The 27,894-nt window shown below is 38.1% G+C and overlaps 1 protein-coding gene across 10 annotated transcripts in view; it reads right to left on the reverse strand.

The window, feature by feature from the left end:
• Hycc2 (hyccin PI4KA lipid kinase complex subunit 2) overlaps nucleotides 1–27,894 on the reverse strand; it is a 69,713-nt gene that overhangs the window by 14,147 nt on the left and 27,672 nt on the right. For 9 of the 10 annotated variants that reach the window (XM_023562193.2, XM_005000703.4, XM_063259537.1 and 6 more), the window contains 8 exons: nucleotides 23,949–24,024; nucleotides 22,594–22,695; nucleotides 12,929–13,108; nucleotides 10,088–10,168; nucleotides 8,529–8,644; nucleotides 4,679–4,774; nucleotides 2,219–2,335; nucleotides 1,204–1,291 (listed from right to left, as the gene is read on the reverse strand). In XM_023562193.2, the coding sequence (XP_023417961.2) occupies nucleotides 1,204–1,291; nucleotides 2,219–2,335; nucleotides 4,679–4,774; nucleotides 8,529–8,644; nucleotides 10,088–10,168; nucleotides 12,929–13,108; nucleotides 22,594–22,695; nucleotides 23,949–23,999 (831 nt within the window). In that variant the 5' untranslated portion in view covers nucleotides 24,000–24,024. The remainder of the gene's footprint in view (nucleotides 1–1,203; nucleotides 1,292–2,218; nucleotides 2,336–4,678; nucleotides 4,775–8,528; nucleotides 8,645–10,087; nucleotides 10,169–12,928; nucleotides 13,109–22,593; nucleotides 22,696–23,948; nucleotides 24,025–27,894) is intronic. The other variant, XM_023562194.2, reaches the window with a different exon arrangement.

The following is a 27,894-nucleotide window of genomic DNA, read 5'->3' on the forward strand; positions in this document are numbered from 1 at the left end:
TGAAAAGGGGTCACCTCTTCTTTACATATAATATCTTGGATGCTACTTCAATTTAATTTGTAAGCCTGATGCACGAATAGACTAAGAATCTTAAGTTTCATAAATACAAAGTATTATTTTGAAGATGTACCTTTCAATTTTTTTATCTCTTTGTTTTAATGTTACTCATGGTAAAATCAGGAATGGTAAGCCAACCTGGTGACACACATCTACCTACAATCCCAGCACTCTGGGAGGCTAAAGCAGGAGGACTGCAATGTACAGTTCAGTCTTGGCAATTTAGCAACTTAGACACTGCCTCAAAATAAAAAATAAGGGCTGGGGGTGTCGTCCAGCATGAGGGCTCTGGGTTTCAAGCCCTATACCCTTCACACTCACAAAAAGGCATTTTTAAAAGAACTGCAAGCAGAAAATGCATAGATAATATTTATAAAACACTACATAAGCTTACTAGAAAGCAATAAAATTTCCAGTTAAATTATTTACACATCTATTAACATTTCAAGTTTCCTCTGTCTTGTGTCTATTTCCTTTCCACTTAATACAAATTAATATTTATCTTTAATATAAATTCTTAAACATGAAACTATCAAATAAACACATAAATTTCTGTGGAACATTTAGACTTTTATTCCTTTGCAATTAAATAATACTATAATGTTGTGCTTACTGTCTTTTGGGATTTAGTTTCCTGGAATACACTAACAAGAAATCAGAGAAAACACACAAATTACCAAAGTGTTTCTGCAGAGGGGTGGTCAGAATTGTGCCAACAGTTTGACACTGAATAACCCCTCCACTCACCAGCAGAAGTGAACATTTGCCAGGTAACCCATCATTAACATTTCTGACACTTGATGGTGTTTAGGGGAGTGTGTAATCTTTTCTATTGAATAGCACTTGAATTGTGCTTTTCTTGTCCTTATGCTTGCTGAGAATATTTTTGTTTATGCACTGCACATAAATGTGGTACATTTATCATTCTGCTGAGAATGCCTTCCCAACTCATGATCCCCATCTCTAGCCTACCAAGTACAAGTACTACAGGCTTCTAGAGAACTCATTAATTACTTAAAAACTTTTTTCTATTGAAATGATTTTGAAATGCTTAATTCTTTTATATCAACTCTATTTTCCTTTTTCTTTTAACTCAATAGTGCATTTTTAGACATAGGCATATTTAATAAAGAATAAATAACTTACCAATAGTGGTTGAGAAAAGAGTTCTAGTTGAGCTCTATAAATGATATCATCAAGAACTTCCTGGCCAAGTTCCCACTGTCCATTGTACCTGTGGAAAATGAGAAAACATATCGTCTTTGTATTTTTTTTTTGGTACTGGGGACTGAATCCACGACCTCACACTTGCCAGGCAGGCACCTATGCAGCTGGGCTACATGCCTAGGAGCCCCTCCACCTTTATTTGGGAGACAAGGTTTCATTATGCAGTTCAGCCTGGCATAAAACTCACTATGCAGCTCAGGCTGGCCTCAAACTGATGGCAATCGTCTTACCTCAGCCTCCCAAGTGCCGGGATCACAAACATGTACCACCATGCCCAGCCAATTTGCTGTCTTTAGCAAGGATCTCTAATCTTTAACACAACTTTTGTTTTGTGTTTTGAGATAGGGTCTCACTATGTGGTGAGGCTGGCTTGGAACTTTGGGCAATCCTCCTGCCAGTGTCCCTAGTACTGGGGTTACAGGTGTGCACCACCATGCCAGACATCTTAACTTTTTAATTGTTCCAAGTACCACTATTTCAGTCATGATTTTTCACACCAATCCTGCATGCTGGGATTACAAGCATACACCACCATGCCCAGACTATTATGTTTAAAGTAGTTCAGATCCATGGTGATGACCCCGTTTCAAAAAGCTACAAGCAAAACATTTCTCTGTATAAATTGTTCTTTATGTTTTCATATTCAGAGTAAATTAACTCATACATTCATGAAAACTTGGCTTATAAACAATGAAGAGATATATACAGTTTTCTATTCGGAAAGCCTGATAATTTCTAAGATGATTCCAATTTTGCTATCTAGTTATATTATACAATGGCTATTTTAAAAGTATTAAAAGGAAATCATAGTAGAAAAACACGATTTTTGTTCCACTATGTAACGAATTCTATATTATTTCTGATAAAGGAAGGAAACACAAAGAATATCCAAACATTAGGAAAAATTCATGAAGTGCAAACTCTGCCTACTTACATGGCATAATAAACCCCTGTGAGAAGCTGCACCATAAATTCAGGATCCAACACTATTCGACCACAGAGTTCTTTCCAGTGTTTTTCATGTTGCCGAGGAAACCCACTCACACAAACCCTAGGAAAACACAGTATTTACCATGTGTGATTTCCTGATTCATTAATTAAATTTTTTGTTTCCTACCATGGAACCATGGACTCTCCCTACCTTCCATCCAGCCCAGAGATCCTTCCAAAAATACTATCCTTTAATAATGACCAAATTTGTAATTTTATTATTTTAATCAATTAATTTTTCACAATAAATGTGAGTCCAGAAAAGGAATTTACAGTACTTAGTGCCTTATGGTCTCAATAAATTTTTAAAAATTTCATTTACACACATGTATTTTTACTTACAGTTAAGTGATCAATAACATATTCCAAATTGTTGATGGCATTATATTAAGACAGAACAGTGTGGGAAAGTCAAGTGGAAATTCAATTTCAAGAAGAAAAAATAGTATAATGTTAGCCTACCAAATAAGAGGCCTGCTCATTTATTCTTCAAGAGATGTTCATGGGTAGCAGGTCTCTAGGTTACTTCATGTACAGTTAAAATAACCCAGTGAGCTCTCTCTGGCTCTCTCGCTTTCCCAAGTTGATGTGTGGAGACACACACATGGCTGCTGACTGCAAGCCAAGGAGAGCACCTGTACCAGGGACCTACTGGGACCTACTGGGCACCTCGAGTGTGGACTTTCAGGGTTACAGAACTGCAAGAATATACTGCTATTGTTTTACAAATTATCCCAGTTATTACAAATTATCCCAGTATTTAGATATTGGAAACTGTACTATGTGCAACTAAAAAGACAGAAAGATGTTGAAGCTGGGCAAGGTGGTGCACACCTTTAATCCCAACTACCTGGGAGGCAAAGTCAGAAGAATCTCGTGTTTAAGAGCAGCCTTGACAAAAACAGGTAGCTCAGTGGTAAAGGGCTTGCTTTAGCACATTCAAGCTCCTGTGTTCAATCCCTGGCAATGCCACACACACACACACACACACGATAAGAAGCTTAAAATGTCAGCTTGAAAATGCATAAAGAATAGGAAGCTTTTCAAAATTCTTTAAGGAGATATATAAACAAGGATTAGAAGACTAGTAGCCTCTGCCATAGCTTTTGCTACTAAGGACTGTGTTAGCCAGTAAGAGACTCATTTGAAAATGTTATTCCAGGGGCCAGGGATACAGCTCAGTGGCTTAAGCACTTGCCTGGTAAGCGCAAGGTTGTGAGTTCGATCCTTGGTACCAAAAAACAAAAAATGTATTCCAGGCAATAATATATTTACTTTAGAGAATCTTTAAAATTATTGACATAGCATTTAGATTAGGCTTCTCCCAATTAGCAAAATTAATGTTTTGTTATAAAAAGCACTGCAGTCTTCCCAGGAACACAAAGCATACAAAGATGACCTAAGTATTTGCAACACTCTTTTCGAGGATTTACGCTGTGTCATCCTTGAAGCAGAGCTGTGACTTGCTTCCAACAGAAGGCTGCAAAGTCATGAAAAGCTCATGATCACGTGACTATGTGGACTAAGACCCCAGGGCTTGCTGGCTCATCCTCAGCTCTTTGCACTGAAGTAGTAGGCTGCCATATCACATCCCATTCGGCATGGAACTGAGAGTGGACCCAGCCCCCAGTCCTTCAGGCACAGCCTAGCAAACACTAAGCCAAGAACCCAGGTAAGGCAGACCTAGATTCCTGGCCTGTACGTGCTATGAAATCACATATGTGTGATGCCTTAATAAAGATGAGTCACCTATTATACAGCATCAGAACAGTAACACACCATTCAACTTTTTGGGGGACTCAGTTTCCTCAAGTAAAAATCAGTTGAACAGGAAAACTCGGAGCTAAAATTCTGGGACTATGTACTACTTAGATCTTTTTTATAGTGGAAATTTAAATTTTAGTCAAATTTGTCCACATTATTAGAAATTCTGATTTCAGATTGTAATCTGTCAGACAGGCAACCACAGAGATAACTGATATCACAGCTACATTCTCCCTAACACTGAGGCAGTTATTTGTGAAATGTATAAAAGGTTTATAGTCCTGGAGACTTTCCCAAGTGTAGCGCTTTGAATCTTGAGCTGAGGACTTGGCCAAGCCAGACTCAGAGACAGGAAACTGTCTATGCAGTCAACACTATCAACAATGTACCATCTAGAGATGGTATCACTAGACAATCCTAAATTTACATGTCTTGACCTAAGTCCTTCTTTAGGAAGGAATTATTCCCTTAATGCTAAAATAATTCTCAAGAAGTCAAGAGGAATGACTCAGCTTCCTAGAGGGACGTAATTCTTGTTAACTGCTGTGCCATGAGAGGCAAAACACTGTCCGGCAAATAACAATCTTGATAAATATTGGTCAAATGAATGAATATGAAAGTTGACAATAATAATTCTCACCTGGAGCCCATTTGACAAAGGGACTGGTAAGATGAAGCTGGCATATACACAATAGCAGAATTATAACATAGCATAAGAAAACTCAAGACTTCAAACCTGGGGAGAAAAAGGAAAAAGTTTTACAAACTATTTCTGCCAGGGTCTGCAATAAATTATTTATTTAGGGGATTGTAATGGTTGGTGCATTGTGTCAACTTGCAAGTTTAGAAGTTTAACTATGGGGCTCAGCAGGGAGACAGGGTCCTCTTTGTAAACATCCTCATCCCCTACAAGAGGAAGGCAGAGAGGTGGTGTGAGTACCCCCTACCACCACCATGCTGACAGCCTGCACACATGCAATTATAAGGGAGGAAAACAAGTTTGCTCCCCACCCCTTTAGCTCTGGCTGCTTCTGCTGCTTTGAACGGCTGCCCCTGTGCCACGTGCTTTGGAGCCATCTGATCATGGACTGAAACCTCTACAAACTGTGAGCCAAATAAACCTTTCCACCTTCATCTTGCTGTCCCAGCAACCAGAGAAAAGTAACCAAGACAGAATGTGATGCCAGAAAAGTGGGGTCATTGCTGTGATTATTATTTGACCATATGGTTCAAGAGCCTTTGGGACTGGCTTGTGGGAAGAGTGTGGAAAGGTCTGGAGATGCTGCCTGAAAGAATAGTACTGGGACATCTAGGCTGTTCTGAACAGGAGATTCTGGTCAGAGCTCAGAAGACTACAAAACTGATGAAGACTAGGCTTGGGAAAAGGACTGTATTGGCTACTGGACTCCAGATGATGTACATTATGTTTTGGTAGAAAGTGTGTATTTTGCTTGAGTCCTCGGTCTAAGATTATAAGTGGTGGACTAATTAATCTGGTAGAAGAAATTTCAAGGCGGTTGAATGTTGAGGCAGTAGCTTGCCTATTGCTGGGGTCTTTTAGCCAGATTTATGCTGAGAATCAAGAACAAACAGCCCAGCAGGATGATTTAAAATGCAGAAAGGAAGCTCTCGTAAAGCTGTTAAAGATAGACACAGGTGAGATCTCAATTGCTGAGAAGGAATAAAAGAATAGAAAAGATGGCCTGAAGGAATCACAAAAAACAAGTTTCACAGTTCTGCATCCGCAAAACTGTGTAAGTGAAAGACTGCTTTAAGAAAGCTAGAGAGCACCATGTTCCAGCATGGCAGTGGCCTAGAGATCTGTTCCTCAAAACTGGATTCAGAGCACTCCATGCTCTCAAATCCTATAACCAAGAGAGAGGGAAGCCTGGCTCCTGCTCCAGCTGGCAGCAGACCTTGGATCATCCATGTGGCATTGATTTTAGGTGTGTGCAGAAGGAGTTCTGAGGTTAAAAACGCTTCCACTCACATTTCAAAAAAAGGCCCTAGAGCCCAGCAGTGTGCCCCTAAGAGGACAGCATAAAATTGCCATAGGGACAGGGTCATGCAAGCCTTTTGGAGCTCATAATGTGCCAGATTGTTTCAGATGCTGGACATGGAACTACACGACTTAATATTTGCCCTGGTGGATTTTGGAAGAGAAAGAAGCTTGCTCTTCTCCTATCTGCTCTTGCTGCTTTGTGTCTTCTGCCACTTTTAAGTGTTGCCCCTGTACCATGCTGCCCTGCCTTGGAGCCAGCTGACTATGGACTGAAACCTCCACAAACTGTGAGCTAAATAAACCTTTTCTTCCTTCACTTTGGGTGTCCAGTGTTTTGTCCCAACAAAGAGAGAAAGTAACTAAGTCAGGATGGTTATAATGTTACCTTCATATTGACCTTCATCATTTCTCTCGCCCATTATTACAGCAGCCTCCTGAATGATTTCTGTATCTATGTTACCTACTGTTTTCTTTCTTTTTCTTTGAAAAACAAATGACCATACCATGAAAAGAAGCCTATCTTCCTACTGAATATACAATAAAAACCCAAACCTCCCAAGGGTCTATAAAATCCATATGCAACCCACCTCTCCCACCTACCGTATTCCCTCCACTGCTGCCATGCATGCCATACAGTGTTCCTCCTACCACTCCAAGGATATGCCACTGCCTAACCCTCTGCTGTTAGGCGTGCTGCTCCATTTTCCTGGGATACACCTTTTCATGTTGTGCTAGGCATATGTCCTCCCACTGAGCTGCACCCCAGTGCAGCAGTTGATAAAAGCCTGCTGCGCACAGCACGTGTGTCCTAAGTTTGCCACCACTGCCCTGCCCTGGTGTATCAGTCATTTCTTTAAATCTGTAACCTACATGGACTTCTCCACACATTAAGCATGTCCAGAATGATAGTACTGCTGTGTCTGTGGTACAAGTGCTGTGTGGAATACAGATGTCCAGATAAACATGTTTGTTTTTACTTAAGAGCCTTAGTGGAGGACCCCAGGATGGCCTTGTGAGTAATTCTGCTCTGGCCCAAGGGAAGTCTAACCTTTGCTTCTAGAAAGTAATCTAGGGGCTGGGGATTTAGCTCAGTGGCATAAGCGCCTGCCTTGGCCTGCCTTGCAAGCAGGCAGTCGTGAGTTCGATCCCTGGTACCGATAAAAACGAAAAAGACCAAAAAAAAAAAAAAAAAAAAAAAAAAGAAAGTAATCTATGTTATATCTGATAAGAGTTCCCTTGTTTAGGGCAGGGGCTGGTAACTCAGAAAATCACAGTGGTCCTATCCACATGTGACATTTTTAGAGTGACTGGCCACACCAGGAAGAAACAGGTTATTTAATGTGGAGACTTCACATCACCTGCATCAGCTAACTAGACCAACATCAGCCACATGGACACCAAAGCTTAAGCAAGCTTCCCTAGAGCAACACAGACTGTGTGCTGCCACACATCTGGGTCCTGACTGACGCCAAAGGACAAAAGCCTGGAGTCCCCCCACACTCTACTCTACACATCTCTTCCTCTGGCTGATTTTTAATCTGTATCCAGGCCCCATAATACACCCTGACCATGAGTGTAAAAGATTTCTTATACCTTATTAAACAAGAGGATGCAACAGCAAACACTGAGTTGCTGTTAGAAATGAGGACAGTCTGGGGATGGGGAACTTTGTAGTTTGCCTGATTTCAGGTACTATGTCCAATCTACAACCCAAAGAGCAAGGTGCAGAAGAAATAAAAAACCCAAAATGTAACACTACAACCAAAATCAAGGTGTAGAGAGCAAAAGCAAATAAAGAGCTTGCAATACGAGTTCCTAAACTGCAACACTAAAACATGAGTCCTGGTTTTGCTGATTCTGTGCAAAGACTTTGACTTCTCACCCAAGATGACAATAATCAACACAGCTCATTTAATGGTGACTCAAGACTTTTATCCAAAATGCCTGGGGCAAGAAATATTTCAAATTCTGGATGTTAAAAAAAAAAAAGATTTCAGAATGCTTATGTACATGTAATGCAGTATCTTGAGGATGAGACCCAATCTAAAGACACATTCACTTATGTTTCTTATATACCTTACACACAGAGCCTGAAGTTAATTTTATACAATATTTAGTGCACTGCTTTTTTTTGTACCAGGGGTCAAACTTATGACCTCGTACTTGCCAGGCAGGCAGGTGCTTGTGCCACTGAGCTAAACCCCTAGTTCCAGTGCAATGCTTTTTGATTGTGTCCCAATCACATGAGGTCAGGTGTGTAATTTTCAACAAGCGGTATCACGTTGGTATTCGGAAAGTTTCAGATCCCAGAGCATTCTGAATTTCTGACTTTCAGATTAGTGATGCTCAACCTATGCTATGAACACATTTCATCTGTATTAAGTAGTCAACTTGTGGACTCTTTCTCATATCAAACCTGACCTGAAGTACTAACAGTCACTTATTACATCTAAGTTCACAATCGTTATTCCACAGGTTTGACTGTTACCGGTTTTGCGCAGTGAACGTTTCCCTCTGAGGATGAAGATCACTGTAAACAACTCTGATGAGGTCATGCTGACACAAAGCACCTTCTGTCAGAGCCATGGACCCAATCGTTGAGGGCTACAAAAATAAGACACAGTGTGAGGCAGCATCTTTAAGATCATGTAAACCTCTGTATCATGGAATCCTATTTCATCTTGCTTAAGTGAAAAGCAGATTCAGACAATTTATTTCTCTTTCAAAATCTTTTCCATGTCTTTGGGAAATTATGCATGTAAAATATACAAAATACAGCATTTACAGTGTTTTTTTTTTGTATCGGGGGTCGACCTCAGGACCTCATGCTTGCCAGGCAGGCACTTATGCTGCTGAGCTAAATCCCTGGCTGCTTCAGCATTTAAACGTTATAGAACAGTTCCACATTAGGAAAGAATAAGAAAAGTTGCTGAAAAGACTAAAGGTTAAAAATAAATGAATTTCAATTTGCTTGAACCAAAACACAGAATACAACCACCTATCACAATAGAAAAGCAAATATTAAAGACTGTGATCAAAGTGTTCTTTAAAACTGGCATAACTGATTTCATGTTTCTCAACTTAGAAAAATCATCTATTCATTAGCACTTTACTACCTCCCATTTTATTTCATAACGTGCTTCAAAGAACTTAATTAAAATCTATCATCCTGAACTATTCCATGCTAAAGTAAGTCTAGGCTAAATAAGAGACATTCTAACAACAAGACAAAGTCCCAAGTGAATTAATTAAGAAAACCAGCTACACAGAGCTATGAAACAAGCAGGCTATTGTGTGTTGAAAGGAAAATGGGATATGCTTTTTAGAGCAAGGTTTTTCAAATGTTATCTTCACGACTTTATGCACCATCAGCCACTAGAAATCACAAGCTCGATTTGATTCACAAATACTTCTTTACTGGATTTTATTTAGAGGGAGCAGGGAGAAGGTTAAGCTTAACAGGCGTCATCTACCTCTCAAGTCTCACATTCTTGTTTCCTCACTGGAAAAGTATGTTACTGAACAGTTAGAATACGTCACTTAGACTCTTTCACATGGAAATACAACAGTGTTAACATTTTTTGAAATTATTTTTCTGAATAATAAAAATGAATTAAACTAACAATTTTGAAGCAAATATAAAAGACTTAAAAAGTTTTAAAAATTCTTTAAAAGTTAACAAAGTTAAAAATGCTGAAAGAAGTATAAAAATAAATAAGAATTAGAAGGAAGTTTTTCATTAATTACTGTCTATTTCTCTTATCATAGCCTAAGTCTTTGACCTCAGACTTGCCAGGCAGGCACTTGTGCCGCTGAGCTAAATCCCCCGCCCAACACAGCTTCTTTTTTTTTTTTTTAATTTTTTTTTTTTTTTTTTTTTTTACAGCTAACATTCAGGGCCAACACAGCTTAAGTCTTATCCACAATAATCATCTGCTTTTAAGAAACACACCAGAAGGCAGGTCAGTAAATAAATACTCATCTATAACAAACTCTATCTCTCCTCAACATAAATATAAACAGCCCCATCCTTCCAGGGTTACTCACCTCGTGATAAATTGAGGGCTTGGATAAGGAAGGGATAGTGAATGATAAAACTTTATTGTTTCCATCTTTGTCAGCAATCTCCTACAATCGAAAAATATACAAAGATAACGAAACAACCAAATAACCAGAGGTCTGTAATACAAACCTACTTTCTTAATATACAGAATATAGGGTTAGGAACTAAGGAAGATTTTTAGCATAGGAGTACATAAAAGCATTACTACTGATCATATCTTCTCTAACTAGCACAGTTCTACCATACACTAACTCTAACCTCACAACTTGCAAGACAAATGGAGATACACAAGTCACTTGTGCTAAATTTACCTACAGAACAGGGGTACTGATTAGATCTTCTAGAAAAGCACACTTCTAACACAGAATTATTTTTTCCAGTTTTATCGATGTACAGATAAAATTAGCTTTCTGGTATACAATATGATGTTCTGATGTATCTTCATGAAATGATTGTCACAATCAAGCTAATTAAATTTGATGGTAAAAACATAAGAATTAATCTTGAATAATAATAAGAATTAATCTTGAATAATAATGACTATTCAGTAATAAAGCTTATCTGAAATCAACTACACATTAACATAAAGATCCAAGTAATTAAGAATGAATTCATATTTACATAATTTCTACTGAGCTACAAAAATTCTTGTGATTCTAAATCTTTTCTTTATGATTTTTTTAAAAGCCCGTTATTTCTTTGTTAAAGGACTACCTTGGTTTCTCTTGTCCTCCGCCGCTGCCAGTAAACACCTCTCCACAAAGATGGCTGCCTCTCTCCGCCCCTGCCTGCCGCACTGCTCCCCTTAGCCTGCCCTGCACTGCGGGGCACACTGTGGGCAGAGCCCCGAGAGAGCACTTTCCTTACCACACAGGACCACTTGCACAGTATCAAAGGAAGCAGCGATGAAACTGCGGATGGCGCCAAAACAAAGCCTCCTCTCTGAGTGCCCGCCACAGGGGAGAACCATCTGCACGTGGGTAGGAACACCACACCTCTAATTTTGGCAAGGAAATTCCCTAGGCAGCTCATGCAACTTTTTTGTGGTTAAGGGAGTTGCCACCATCTTGCTTAAGATTGTTTAAGATGAAAGGCCCTGATTAAACCTTTTAACTTTATTCCTAAACTTTCAAGTGAAGCCATATTCTGTTGATTTATCTTTGTGTGTATTTGTGGAAGACAGACAGCTGAAACTTGCTAAGAGCAATATAAAACTTTCCTGCGACTGTTGAGGCAAACAAAAGACGCTAGAGAAGAGAAGAAAAGAAGAGAAAAATGTATAAACAGGGAAAAAACCAGTATGGTTTAGGGAAAAACAAAAAGTAAGGCAGAAAAGAGAGAAGGAGAGAAAGGGAGAAGCAGCAGGGGTTGGGGCAGAAACCCACCCACCTGAGAACCACAGGGAAAAGGCACACAGACAGCAAGAACCAGAACCAACGGGGAGCCCGAGGACACACGTCTGACCCGTAACTGGACATGCTTTTTCAGTACTGAATTTGTGAGCTACAAAAGATTAAAAACAAGCAGCTGGGGTGGTGGCACACATCCCGACTGCGGGGAGGCTGAGTCTGGAGGATAGCAGTGAGTTCTAGGTTAGTCTGGGCTACAAGACTACATAGTGAGAGCCTGTCTCGGGGAACAAAGGGAATTCCTTGGGAGTAAAGTTTCATGAAATACGAAGTCTCAAATATTTTACCACATAATCAATACATTTACACACTGCAGTGGACATGCATGCCTGTAGTTTCGGCTATATAGGGGCCTGAGGCAGGAAGATCACTTGAGCCCAGGAGTTGTAGATTATTCCTGGCAACATAGCAAACCCCGTCTTAAAATAACATAAAATTTTACAGGATGCTAATCAAATTTTTATGAACAAACTACATTCTGAAGAACAAAATACATTTCAAACTGGGAATCTCTATAAGCCAGCTCTGTACCCTACAGCTCAATACAAGCCTGTGTTTTATTCCAATGGCTTGTCACTCTTACCCCTCACTGACCCCTGGCCCCACCGGCAAAGCCACACTTCCTTGGACCTAGGTACACATTCAACTCCAGGCCTGAGGAGGCACCAGGTGGAGCAGGCGCCCCGCAGGCCTGCCCCGCAGACCTGGTCCGCAGACCTGCCCCGCAGACCTGGTCTGCAGACCTGCCCCGCAGACCTGGCACGCGCCTGCCGCTCCTCTGCACTGTCATCCGGCAGCCTTTCCCAACTTCGGGAGCTCTTCCCCACTCCACACCTGCAGTCTAGGGGCGCAGTCACACCTCAGCCTTTTCTCTCCTCCCTCTCCATTTCATTGCATCTGCACACAGACTTAAACAATGGTAATCTGCCTGACCATGTGCTGGACAGATGGGAATCCCACACCTGCTTTCTCACTTTGCTCAGTTACATATACAAGCGTCGAAAATAAGAAATAGTGATTAAATTAAACTTCTAATTCCTAAAAGCAGGTAGCATTTCTAAATCTGTATTTTCAGTGTACAGCTCTGCCTCACACTCTCCCTATGAGTTAAATACTATAATCTGAAATGGAAGTCCTGGACTGGGGAGGGAGTTCAGTGGTACAGGGCCTGCTTGGCAAGCACGAGGCCCCAAGTTCATTTACTGGTACCAAATTAAAGGTCTGAAGACATAAATCCTCAGATATTAACAGTTCCATCAATAATACTTTCATCTATTTTCTAAATGCTTATCATTACTTCTATACTCAATTCAAATAAATTATTCAGTTGTCTATTTTTCCCTAAACACCCCTCACACGTTATTTCAGAGGACTTTTAAACATTTTAAATTTCCCAAACTGTTCCTTTCAACTTACCAAATTGTAAATTCCTAACAGCAGCGCTTCAATGCAACCATTACTCTGCCGATCTCGGCTCACTGTAAGCCTTAAGTAAACCCACACCAGTTCTGGCAAGAACTGCAGCGTGAACCTCTTCAGGCGGACCTCAGAACTGCGATAGAGTTCAAACAGCTGATGGCAGACAGGCTCCAGCAGCTAGAAGGAAAACAAATGCATCAGCTATTTCCAGGTGGGGTCTCTAAGTGCATTCTTTAAGAGGCACCCATAACCTGTATAGCATTTTAAAAGCAAATTCTTAATATTAATTTCTCCACAGTTTAAGAATTCAACCAAATGTTCACTGACAGACCGCACATTATACTGATCAATCCTCTAACGGTAAAAAGTACTTTTGTTCCCATAATATTGCACTTTTTAATATACTGTATGAGCAAATTAGACAATTAGTCTTTCTTATTAGCTACATTTATATTTGGTGACTTTCCCTTTGATTTTTTTTTTATATATTTAGAGAAAAAAAGCAAAACAGAAAAAAGGTAGAAATAATACAGAATTTAAAAAAAGTAAGAACTCACTAGTTGATAAATTACATATTGTTATCTTAGAAGTAGTTGCTCAAGTCACAAAATCAAAGCATAAAAATGACAGTCCAAACCATTTTGTTTGATGAACAAAAATTTAGTAGGATGGTTATCTATCTTAAACACACATATAGTTATGTCCTTTAAAACACTTTCCTTCCCTTTCATTATCACAGTATCTATTATGCATTTTGGATCTTATCACTCTTTCAGTTATTATTTTTTACACTAGAGACAATACGATATTTACAAATATGAGTCTGACTTACTTCACCTATGACGGTAGTCTCAAGTTGCCTCCATTTACCTATAAAAGCCTCAAGATCATTTTCTATAGCTAAGTAATATTCTGTTGTATAAAAATACCATATCGTTTTCATCCACTCTGAGGTTGATGAGTACTTTGTTTCCAAGATTTAGCTATTACAAATTGTGCTGCTATAAACATGGATGCACATGTATTGCTGAGACATAACCTTTTCAATTTTTCTGGGAAAATACCCAGGAGGGGAATAGTTGGATTGAATGAAGCCTCCAACCCTAATTTTTTGAGGAATCTCCATACTGATTTCCACAGTGGTTGCACCAGTCTATACTTGTACCAAGAGTGGAGAAGTGTTCCTTTTTGTCCACAGCTTCGCCAACATTTGTTATTGGTTGATTTCTTGATAGCAGCCATTCTTTCTGGAGTGAGATGATATCTCAATGCTGTTTTAATTTGCATTTCTCAAATGATCCAGTGATGGTGAACATTTCTTGGTGTATTTATTTGTCATTTGTATATCTGCATCTGAAAAATGTGTGTTCATTTTAGATGCCCATTTTTGGAGAGGGTCTTTGAATTTGGGAGGCTTTTTAAAATTCTTTGTATGTTCTGGATATAAGTCCTTTGTCTGAGGGACTGCTAGTTAAAATTCTTTCCCATTCTGTGGGTTTTCATTTCATACTGTTGGTGATTTATTTTGAAGTGCAAATACTTTTTAGTAAGATGAGATCCCAGTTGTTGATTCTCTGAAGTACTTCCATGCAGTTTGTGTTCTGTTCATGAATTCTTTGCCTATCCCTGTCTCCAAGATTTCTACCTATCTTGTCTTCCAGTAGATTTAGTGTTTGTTTTTAAATATTTAGATCACTGATCAATTTTGACTTTAGTGCATGGTGATAGACATGGGTCAAATTTCAGTTTTCGGCCTGTGGAAACCCAATTTTTCCAACACCATTAAAGAGGCTATCCTTCTTCCAGTGAACATGTTTAGCCTCTTTGTCAAATATAAGGTGGCTGAGTGTCTTTGTATCTTGTAATCTGTTCCACTGATCCTCAAGTCTATTTCTTTGCCAGAATGATGCTGATTTTGTCACTAATTTTGTAGCATAATTTCAAGTCAGGAATTAGATGCCTCCTGCCTTGCCTTTGTTGCTCAGAATTGCTTTAGCTATTCTAGATTTCTTCTGTTTCCAACTGAATTTTAGGAATGTTTTCTCTAGATCTGTTAATGATATTCTGATTGGGATTGCATTAAATCTATGAAACAGTTTTGGGAGTATGGCCATTTTCACAGTATTGGTTGTTCCTAATCAAGAGCAAGGAATATCCCTCCATTTTTAAATATCTTCTTCAATCTCCTTTTTTAGACTAGTATAATTTTCAGCATATAGATCTTTTATATTCTTGGTTAGGTTGATTCCCAAGTATTTCATTTTTTGAAGATTCTTTTGTAACAGGTATTTCCATAATTTCTCAGAGTTTTGTTTGTGTACAGGAATGCTACTGATTTCTGAGTGTTGACTTTGTATCCAGCCACATAGCTAAATTTATTAACTCTAGTAGTTTTTTAGTGGAGTTTTGGGGTCTCCTATGTAGAGTACTATGTCAACGGCAAATAGTGATAACTTCTTCCTTTCCTATCTTTATTCCTTTTATTTCTCTTTTATATGACTGCTCTAGTATTTCCAGAACTATATTGAATAGGAATGGTGATAGTGGACATCCTTGTCTTGTTCATGATTTTATTTTATTTTTTAAATTTTTTTTTTTGTCTTTTTCTTTTTTATCGGTACCAGGGATCGAACTCACGACTGCCTGCTTGCAAGGCAGGCGCTTATGCCGCTAAGCTAAATCCCCAGCCCTTTGTTCATGATTTTAGAATGAAAGCTTTCCATTTTTGTCCACTTAGTATAATGTTAGCTATTGGTTTGTCATATATGACCTTTATCAGACTGAGGTAGACACCATCTATTCCAAGTTTCTGTAGAGTTTTTATCATGAACAAGTTTTGGACTTATGAAAAGTTTTTTCTGCGTCTACTGAGATGATCATGTGATTTTTGTTTTTGACTGCTGATGTGGTGTTATTACATTTACTGATTTACGTATATTAAACCATCCCTGTATTCCTGGAATAAATCTCACTTGGTCATGATATATAATCTTCTTGATGACTTGCTGCATTTTATTTGCCAGTATTTTATTGAGAATTTTTGCATCAATGTTCATTAGTGAGACTGGCCTATAGTTCCTTTTGATTAGGTCTTTCTCTGCTTTTTGGTATCAAAATAATACTTGCCTCTAGGAATGAGTTAGGGAGGATTGCTTCCCTTTCAACTTCATTGAAGAGTTTGAGGAGTATTGGCGTTAAATCTTCTCTAAATTTCTTGTAGAATTCAGCCATGAATGTATCAGGACCTGGGTTTTTTTGGTTTGTAAGTTTTAATGATGTTTTCAATTTCAGCAGCTGATATTGGGTTATTCAAAATTGTTATATCTTCTTGATTGAGCTTTGGTAGTTCATACATTTCTAGAAATCTGTATATTTCCTGTGTGTTTTCTACCCTGCGTGAGTAGAGATTTTCAAAGTATTCATGATCCTTTGAATTTCCATGGGATCTATAGTAATTTCACTCTCTTCAATCCTTATTGCGTAAATCTGAGTTTTTTCTTTACTTTTCTTGGTAAGGATGGCTAGAGGTTTATCAATTTTCTTTATTCTCTCAAAAAAACAGCTCTTTGATTCATTCTTTGTAATTCTTTTTGTTTCAATTGCATTAGTTCCTGCTCTGATCTTTATAATTTACTCTTTTGTGAGCTTTGGGTTTGACATGTTGGTTTTCTAGAATCTTGAGATGTAGCATTAGGTTGTTTATTTGCGCTTGTTCTGTTTTCTTGATAGGACAATGTATTGCTATACATTTCCTTCTTAGGACCGCTTTCATTGTGTCCCACAGGTTTTGGTATGTTGTATCTGCATTTTCATTGAATTATAAGTATTGCTTAATTTCTTCTTTAATTCCACCTGTAAGCAATTGATTGTTCAGGAGGTTGTTATTTAATTTCCATGTATTTATGCAGGTTTTGCAATTTCTTTTGCCATTAATTTCCAATTTAAGTGTACTATGGGCTGGTAATGTGCATGGGTTAATTTCAATCCCTTTACATTTACTTAAGAACATTTTATGGACTAATATATAATCTATTTTGGAAACTGTCCCATGCGCAGCTGAGAATGTATATTCTAATGTGGTTGGGTGGAACATTCTGTAAATGTGTATGTCCAAATGTGTAAATCCATTTGCTCACAGGTTTGATTCAGTTCTGTTATTTCTTTACTCACTTTTTGTCTAGTTGATTTATCTCTTTGTGACAATGGGGTGTTAAGGTCCCCTATTATAATTGTGCTGTTGCTTATTTGGTTTTCATATTTATTAGTATTTGTCTTATATAGTTGAGTGTTCCTGTATTTGGTGCATATGTTTATGACTGTTAACTTTTCTTCTCGAATTATTCCCTTGACAAGTATGTGGTAATCTTGTTTATCTTTTTTGATCATTTTTGATTTGAAGTTCACACTGTCTGCAAATAGAATAGCCATCCCTGCTTTGTTCTGGATTCCTGTTGCATGGAATAGTGTTTTCCATCCTTTGGCTTTTAGTCTGTTGAGTTTCCTTTGGAATCTGATGTGTTTCTTGTATATAGCATATTGTGGAATCCTGTTTTATGATCCATTCTGTAAATCTATTTCTTCTAATAGGTGAATTAAGGCCATTTACATTGATGGATATAACTAATAAGTACGGGTTCAACTTTGCTCCTTGCTGTTCCTAACAACTCTTACCATCCTTCATTTTAAAAAGTTTTGAGGGCTGGGGATATAGCTCAGTGGGCACAGCACCTGCCTGGCAAGTGCGAGGTTCTGAGTTTCATTCCCAGTTAAAAAAAAAAAGTTTCCACTGCAATAAAATAATTTCCAGTGCTCATGCTGGAAACAAACTTTATATCTTCAAGTGAGACTATGATTTAAATAAACTATATGCTACTCATTAGGGGAAGAGATTTTGCAATACATACTATTTGGGTTTCCAAAATTCCACTAATACTTTAAATACATACCTGTAGAACCAACTGATTACATTTACATTTCAAAACATTTAAATTTCCACTAGTTATATTTATTTGAAAGATTTCAAAAGGGAATAACTACGCAAAAATAGTGTTTTCAGTGTTTAACTGGCTAATGTCTATTAGTCATATTCTGCTGCTCAGAAAATGCATTACAAAGGACTTAAAGGAAAGGAACAGTTATAATTACTGACAATTTGAATGGTTTTGTTGGTTTAACTTCACAATGAACAAAACTGTGACTTTTAAATACCTATCTAAAACTAATCAGAAACTATAAAGTAGTAGGTGTGGGTATGTACATGCTTTGTGGTTTATTTTTTTGGACAGAGTCTGGCTATATAGTCCAGGCTGGCCTCAAATTCATGCTCTTTTTGCCTCAGTCACCATGCCCTGCTAGTAAGTTTTTCAATTAAAATTTAACACTAACTCTTTAAAAAATGCATAATAGCATTCATATACTCACTTCTAAATGACTAAAATAACACACTTAGAAGTCTGCTTGAATGAGGTATATATAATAATCTAACACTCTAGAACAAAGTTACTACTTTCACAACTGTAAAAGTTAAGTCGACAAAACTATGCTGATTGTATAGTTAATACTTACGTAAGTTAAAACATGGCTCTTAAAACACAGTAAATACTAAGCTCTTTATGTGAAAGTCTTAAAAACTATGTCAACTCTCTCCTTACTAAAGTCAAGCCCAGTCAGTCAATCTGTCAACAGTCTCACAAGACAGTGGTGGAGGAGGATGCTAAATTCAGGTCTTGTAACATCAAGGAAGTGTTTGCACTCTACTACATTCCTTATGATGGAATGCAAATGGCAGCTGACTAACTATAAAAAGTATATTCCACTTAGCACCAGTAATGAACAACAAGCTGTTGAAAAGAGTCAACTGCTAGAATCTACCTTCAATGCTCACAGCACTACTCAGCTCTTCTGAGGAGTTAAAAGGTTGTGGTGGTTTTTATAACTATGTTAACAATATATACTGAAGGCTCACATTCATTGTCCTCTTCTGTAAAAGACTCATCAAAGATGGGCTTCTCTGAATTTTATGGCCACAACTACCACAAGTTTCATCATAGAGACCTTAATTCCTTTCTGTCAGTAGTAGTTGGTACGGTGGGATACAGAACCCTACACATTTAATGGAACACAGTGAAGAAACACATACTTTCCAAAATTATTATTTTTTTAAAAGGGGGGTGGTTTGGGCATCAGGCAATTTAGAAACTTTCATTCAGAACAAGACTCTCAAAATAAAACCTTTCATTCTAGGCATTTGGGGTTTTTTTTGTTTTGTTTTGTTTTGTTTTATTTTTGTCTTTTTCTTTTTTATCGGTACCGGGGATCGAACTCACGACTGCCTGCTTGCAAGGCAGGTGCTTATGTCGCTGAGCTAAATCCCCAGTCCCCCATTCTAGGCATTTGTATCACACCACCATGGTCTCAAATTCTCAACATTATGGCTCGGATCTCCCTCTCCTACATGGTATAAACACTCACATCAAAATGTTTAAAAAATTATCTTTACATTTTTAAAAATCTCAAGAATACATGACATTGGGGCTGGGGATTTAGCTCAGCAGCATAAGTGCCTGCCTTGCAAGCGCATGGTCGTGAGTTCGATCCCCAGTACTGATTAAAAAAAAGAAAAAAAAAAAAAAAAGAATACATGACATCTTTCCCAAATTTATCGAACACTGCTCTGCTATGGTAAGGACCAAAAGACACGCTGTCCACTGAACTCGCTGAACATTTGGGGTGGAATGCCAAGGAAGGTTTTCAACAATTGGAATATATGGCTGTTTATCACTTGCTGAACAGCAAGAAGGGAAAGCGTATGAGCCAAGATGCTGCTTCAGTGGTACAAAAGAGGTCCTAGCTGTTTCTGTTCACACTGTTGGGAACTAAACCCTGAGTCTTGTTATTAAAGCATTCTCCAAGCTGGTCTCAAGCTTATGATCCTCCTGCCTCAATCCCCTAGACTGCAGGTTATAGGTACGCACCTCCTCAGCTGGTTTGTTTTTTAAATAATCTACAAAAAGCTGGGAAAAAAAAAAGCTCAAAATGAAGGGACAGAGGGTAAGAGATGGAGGCAGAAGAAATGGAGAAATGGGATAAGGGATGAAAAAGAAAAGAATTGGGATGTGTAATGGACATCTATCAATTCTACACAAAGAATGCAAACATATATAAAAAAACAAAAACAAAAACAAAAAAGTACATGGACAGAGAAAGTATGAAGTGAACAATAAGACAGTGTACCTAGGAAATAAAATGACACTATGAGATTACATAGTAAATGTTCCTTTGAGACTTGTAGCACTGAATTTAAGAGGTGAAACAACACACTTCCATTTTCCCAGGCATGATCAGCTGTTTCAGCCCAGGTATGAGGACAGGATGGATGCTAGGTTTTATCCAGTGTTGACATCCTACTGAGGATGGACTAAGGAAACACAGACAGACAGATTAAGGGAATTGAGACAGAAATGGGTAGATAATAAAATAGGCCAGGGAACACACGGTAAAGGAAAGGGAACTGCAGTAATGAACCCCGAAGACTCAGCAACACCAAGAGCCGTTTTCATGAAAACACAGGGTAACAGCTTGAAGGGCCCATGGGCGTGGAAGAACTGCTAGTGTGACTATGGATTCTGGGAGACAGAGAAGCAAAAACAAAGAAGACTGTTGGTCTACAGATTGACCTGAAATTGTAACTCAAGTTGGCGGAGACATGAAATATTAAACTTCCATGAAATATATACTCTTAATAACTTTTATAATCTTTTTTGAAATAGTATCATATCAACTAAATAACACCTATTGTTTTCAGAATCTGACAAAATCAGGACAAAGGGGCCTCGTTCTAGTAGTAAAGCCCAGAACTTTTAAAAGGTTTTATAGAACTTATACTCTGCTTTTCTGAAGTCTAAACACATACTTAGAACCTCTTGACCTGACAGGACAAAGGATGCAAACCCAGACCTTTGGTGTTCTGGTTACAATGAATGCTGGGTCTTGGGTTTGGCTTTCCCAGGTTATGCTTTTGCCATTTCTAGCCGTGACCCTGAGATTCCAACATTAACATTATGATGCATCATGATATGAAGTAAAATCACTATTAAATCATCATCGCTTTCAAAGCACTAAGAAGAGGAAAGAGATATTTTATACACTAGTGAGCCTTAAGGAAAATGAGCAAATTTTTCAATCTTTTTGTATTTCATTTTGTTTGTTTATTGTGGTGCTAAGGACCATCCCACAATGACAAGGACTCACACTTCCACCCCATACTCAGTCCAATCACTATTTACTGCATGTGCATTATACACATGACAAAACTCTAGATTCTAGGGAAGTAACAAATGTGTACTACATGACCGCTGCTCTTGAAGAGCTTACATCTGGAGGGAAAATATAGAACAAATTTTAATAAGCAAAGTTTACATGTTAAAGTAAGACAAAACGAGAGGTAGGGAATATACACACCCATTATTTAGAGAACTCTGAATAGTCCTGATCAGGAAGGATGTGCACATCATGTTTACGACCCATCACTAAAGTTACAAAACATTCAGAAATATGCTGCATGAGAAAAAGAAGCAAATGAGTCCTGTGATTTCTGTTACAAACAGCAACAGCCTGAAAGCCAGTCCAAACTGAGAAGGCAGGAAAGGAAGAGGTCAATAAGCAAGCTGTGAGTGACAGGACAAAAGGGAAGATGCACTCGAAGTTAGGCTGCTGGTTAGGAGATGATTACCTGAGCTTCTTCAAACTCACTCCAGTACACAGCAGAGGCACTCGTGGAGGCTGTATCTGGGAAGATAAGAAGCTACTTTCCTGTGTGTTCCTTTCATTTTCATTTTAAAGCATACATGAATCCAGTGGTGATACAACTGTATGTCACCCTGTTGTATTACTGGAGAGATGTGTGTATTTGGCATAAATAAATATGTAAGTTCAATAACTACATTCTTTTATCATAAAGCTGAATAGGAAACTATTATATTAAGTGTACTACAAAGGCACTTATTCTGATCATTTTAAGGTTAACCTCACCAGGAGCATCACTTTGTGTTATAGGGTTGATTTCACTGATTACAGTGAATATATATGGCTCCATATTATCAATAAAATTACGGTAAATAATACCAAAATTTTAAAACTAGCCAGGCGTGGTGGTGCACACCAGTAATCTCAGCACTCAGGAGGCTGAGGCAGAAAGGTCACCATGAGATTGAGGCCAACCTGGGCTACATAGGTGAGTTCAAGGCCAATTTGAACTGCATAATGAGAGCATGCCTTTTAAAAAAAAAAACCCAAAGTAAATAAGTCAATAAAAAAACAAAACAAACAAAAAAGTAATCAGTACACAGTAAAATCTGGCTTCCAGAGCAGAAAACATTCCAAAACAGAAAGCAAGGAAAAGTTCCAAATAAAACAACACATTGATGTGGCTATCACTAAAATCAAGAATCAAATCAAACTGCCCTTAAGAGGAAAAAACTTGATCAAAACATTTTAAAATATGGAAAGGGAGGAATGGAGAAAGCCAAAGCAACTATCAGAATGAAACAAAAAGAAAAATTTCCAGACCCACAGAACAGAAAACTATAAAACTTATACTTCTATTTTAGGAAACATATTTAATTGTACTATGCAGACACTTTATTCCTTATCAATTTTCATACCTCATTATTCAAATCTTGAATAACCTTATAAAGGGCTGGTACAAGTGTCTTCTTTCGGTGTAAAGTTGCTGCATAATTGGTGATCTGAGTGTCAGGTAATGCCTAAAAGACACCAGCACAAGAAAGAAAATTGAGCTTATTAGTTAACTAGTGAGGGAATTTACTTTATAAGAGTGCCACTTAAAAAGTTATTTAATAAATAATTATGAGGATTAAACAAATTAAGCTGGAGTGTTATACAATTATACCTACTCATCATGAAATATGATTAAAATTACACATCACGCCCAGATATGCTGAAATGGACCACCTTAAACTAATTTAAACTTGTAAATAAAAAGTTTGGATGCTCCTTTCTACTTAATAGTTTGTTGCTTTGTCTTCATTCTTTCCTTCTTTCCTTCCTTCCTCCTTTCTCCTCTTCCTATTTCTCTTTTTCGAGCCAGGGTCTCACTATGCATTTCAGGGTGCCCTTGAACTCACAACAATCCTCCTGCCTCAGCCTCTTGAATATTGCTATTACAGATATGCACCATTATGCTTGGCCTCATTTCGTATTTTGAGAGGGTTTGTTCCTCAACTATATTGTCCAGATTGTCTCAAACTCCTGGGCTCAAGCAGCCCTCTTTCCTCAGCCTCCAGAGTACTGTAGCTAGACGACAGGGGTGGACCATAAAGCCTAGTGTTTTACTGACTCTACTTTAAAATTTAAGTATTTCCTCATCAAATTGTGATGACTATTTCTAGCTTTATATATTCCTTTCAGGCCCTGATTTACATTAATGCTATTTTACAGAATTACACTTAAGGAAATACAGTGGTGTCTTGGTTCATGAATACTTCTGTTTTCTAACAGTCTGGTTCACCAACAGAAGTATTTGGCAAAAAAATTTTTTTGTTTGCAAACTCTCCATTAGGCAATAAACATGACCACAGGCATAATTTTTTGAGCTGTTTTTTTGACACAGGGTCTTGCTATATGTCCAGGCTGACCTTTATGTAGCTGAGGGTGGCCTTGAACTCGTGGAATGATTGTCCTGCGCCAGCCTCTCAAGTGCTGGCATCAGAGGCATCTATTTTGTGTGAACACAAACATGGCCATTTCCCCCCAGAATTGTGGAATGAATTAAATTCATGAACCGAGACAACACTGTATTATTTTTTGTCATTTCTACTACCTACCATGCTTGTTTTTCTTTTCAGTACTGGAGATGGACCTCACGACCTCATGCTTGTCAGGCAGGCACTTATACCGCTGAGCCAGATCCCTGGTCCAGCATGCTTGTTTTTCTATATAACACATATTCATTGTCTAAATTACTGACATGTATGTTCGGATCCCTAATCCAATTTACCTTGAATTCTGATAACCATTCTTCCACAACACCACGTTCAGATCCCAGCATCTTCTTCTACCGTCTATTCGTGTCTCTAAAATTAAAAAAAATAGCATCTTACCCAAGAATAGTACTGCATGACAGAAACGACCAAAGATAATAATGGAAGCCTTTCAGGGAAAAAGAAACTCACCAATACCTGTTTCAGTGAGAAGGACTGGCTTTTGGTCAGAAGTGCAACTATAACAAAACGTTTTCTGAAGTAAGTTCTATTCTTATACCTTATATTTGAAACCATTTTCTTAATGCATTCATACCTTCCCCTAGTAAGTATATTTCAAATTGGCAAGTAAAATATCCTGAATGTAATTAAATTGTACACTGTTCAAAACAAACACAGAATTTATAGCACCAGAATTAAGTTAAACATCATAGACCCAAAGGACGGATCACAAGTGATAAAACTAGATCAACTAGAAAGCAGCCTGGGCGTCAGCAACTGATAACCACATACGCGCACTGCACTAAGCAAGGCTTCTGAAGAAGAAGGTCCATTTTCTAAGATGGAAAAACGTCCAAGTAAAAGCTGTACCAATTGTACACTGGTATACGAACTATAATTCTAAGTAAAGATATAAAACGAGAAAAAGCATGGAAGCAAATAGTCACTAAACCACTAGGGCTCTGAAGACACGACTATGTAGCTCTGAAACAAAAGTAAGATGTGTTATTATTAAAGAAAAATTTTCTCTTGGGTTCAAAAGATAAAACAATTTTGGGGAGAAGAAACTTATCTGTAAAATAACTGAAATGAAAAAGTCAGTATTTCTCAACAAAGTGTCAAACTCCACACTGGATTTCTAAAACACATAAAAACAACTTTTCTATTATTTCCTCTAATTTCAGAAGAATTTTAAGCTATGTATCTACTACATCAAGTGCTACATAAACAAAGTTACAAAAAAGGAAGTAAAAGGTGCCACTTGTCCTCAAATAACAAATGCTGGTAAAATAAAATGATGGATACTTCAAATAAATTACAAGATATGAGAGAGAGAGAGAGACAGAGAGATACCACAGATTAAAAGAAGTGTTAAGAAAATAGGTAACACCAAAACCAAGTATAAACCTTATATAAACCTTGGAACATGATCAAACAATTAAAAAGAATAGAATACAATTGGATAAAGCTGAATGTGACTGGTTATTTGATAATATTAAAGTAAGGAATTATTATCCTTGTTGACTTTTATGTGTGTGTGTGTGTATACACATTTTTTTTTTTTTTTTTTTTTTTTTTTTGAGACAGGGTCTCCCTACGCAGTTCAGGCTGGCCTTGAGTTTACTTTGGAGCCCAGGATGGTATCTAACTCACAAGATGCTCCTGCCTCAGCCTCCTGAGTGCTGGGATTACAGGCGTGAGCCACCACGCCCAGCTTTACTTTTATATTTGCTAATGGTAGCACAGAGTACTACAACACAGACCTGAGTGTCAGAGGGACATACTGAAAACAGTGCTGGTAAAGCAATGCTTTGAAGTCAGGGACGGCAGGTTTTCCAGACACTGCCTTACTGTGCTGTGGGCATGTGTTACAAATGGCAGCTTACAGACACAGAAAGGACCAGTAACCACACGCAGGTGGCCATGATGAGTAACGCGCATGCAAACCATACTACACTGCTCTACTGTGATATCCATTTGAAATGCTCTATAATGAATAGTAAAAATAAGTTTATAGATCCACTAAAGTCCATTGATAGACATGGATACCCAAATTTAAAACTCCAAGGTGGGAAAAGCAGAATATGCGTGCAATCACAGCACTCTGGAAGCTGAGGCAGAATGACTGCAAGTTCAAACCCGTCCCAAACGCTTAATGCCTCAGAATAAACAAAGTTTTAAAAAAGGGATTGAGATGTATCTTACCTATGATGAATGTGATCATTATGCATATTTAAAATGTATCTACAAAATCTGATTTTAAAACAAGATGTATCTTTCTTCCAAAGTCTTGTGTTCACTTGCTGCTTAAGTCCTCCGGCAAAAACTTGAACTCTTTGGGCTTCAATTTCCTACAATAAGTTACTAAAATCCTAACAGTTTTAAAAAACAGCATAGTACTAGTTACAAAGAAATTTTAGGAACAAATTTCCTAATTAGACCCAGTATCTGGAAGAAACAATAGAACACACTATAAAGCTTTCTATTTAACTAGACAATATAGAATTCTGAAGACCACTTCTACTGTACTGCATATCCATCCTATCACTGCTATGTGAAAACTACATTCATTCATTCATTTATTTATTTATTTTGTACCAGGAATCAAACTCATGATCTCATGCTTGCCAGGCGGGCGCTTATATCCCGGCTAAATCCCCGGCCCAAAAACTGTATTTAAAAGCAAGAAATCAAGCCGGTGTTCCAGCATACAGCTAAGTTCTAACACACACTGCCTCCCTTCTAGAGTGAAGAATGAAGAGGCTGTCACAGAAAATGATTATCTTTTTTACAACCATAGTAATGCATCCTTTAATGACAACATAATGAATAAAATAAGCTCTCAGAGCATGGCCCAAAGGAGGGCAAGAATCACTTGCCAGGAAGCAAACTCACAGCAGCTGTCAAGTACACTAAGCTCTCCATTACCTACATGGTTAGGAACTGTGTCTTAGCTGATACCATGTACCTTTCTGAGGAACTGTCACTTCACACAGAATCAGAATGTAAGTGGCAATACAGCTTAAAGGTTAAAGAGTATAGATTCTAGCTCTATAATCTATAAACTAGGTCTTTGGGAAAGACACTTAACTACTCAGTGACTTCCAAAACCTCATTTATAAAATGGGGTAATACAAGTGTACTGTATTTGTATTGGCAAAGGCTACTTATTTTATTATTACTATTTTTGGGTTAAAACAAGTCTCCCCATGCAGTCCAGGCTGATCTGGACCCTCTTGTTTCGGCCTCCTCCCCAATGCTGAGATTATAGGCACGTACCACCATGCCCAGGAGACGAAGGCTTATGTTAAAAGATTAAATACACATGCCTAAGTTCTTAGAAAAGTGATGCATACAGCAGTAGTTCTTCATAGACATCAGCTGCCACTATTACTTCAGAAATACAATCACCTAATTTTTTAGACAATTTGGGAGGTGTTTTTCACTGTGGAGGTTAGTACACAAATTATTCATTCTTTCCATAACAATTATTAGATTTCGGTTACATGCTAGGTATTAAGATGCTAATAATAAAACAAAGAGCAAAGCAAACTATGACAGGTGGTCTTGAGGTTTCCAGGGCATCAGAATTACTGGATAAATGTGTGTCACCAGTCCTCTTTTATTTTGAGGCAGGGTCTTGAACTTGTGACCAATCCTCCTATGCTTCCGTCTTCTGAGCAGCTAGAATTACAGGTTTTTGCCAATATCTAGCTCAATGGATTTGTTACTACAAACAACATCAGTCAACACCTATGGAGGTGTTTCAAAGTGTATGTCACATTTAAATTGACACACTTACGGTAAACACCAAGTTACTAAGGAAAATCTAAAGACCCAGTGTCTAATGCCTAGTGCTACTAGACACATGTAGACACCTAAGTTAACTAAAACTAAAGTTTACATCATTCCTCTCCAGTCAGGAAAGGACGGACTGCAGAGGCAGAGACTCTGCTAGTTTTACTTTGTGGCCAGAGTCACGCTATGACCCTGGCTCTTTCTAGTAGGACCTTAATGCCTGACAGCTTCAAGTCAGTTACCCTGAGAAGATTTCAGCTCCCCTTGCAGGCCTCCGGTGTGCACAGGATCAGCTACACTGAAGGAATCCCAACAAACCCTTACTTCACAGCAAACTGATACAGACAGGGAAGAATACATGGGCTGGACTTGAAGTCAGTTCCGTCCTCAGCACCAGCTGCACATGTTGAGTCCCTTGTCAAAGTGAGGCTCTGCAGTCTTCAC

The sequence above is a fragment of the Cavia porcellus genome, unplaced genomic scaffold (assembly GCF_034190915.1).
Source record: "Cavia porcellus strain 051 isolate PalLab524CR breed Dunkin Hartley unplaced genomic scaffold, mCavPor4.1 scaffold_12, whole genome shotgun sequence".
Classification (NCBI taxonomy): domain Eukaryota; kingdom Metazoa; phylum Chordata; class Mammalia; order Rodentia; family Caviidae; genus Cavia; species Cavia porcellus.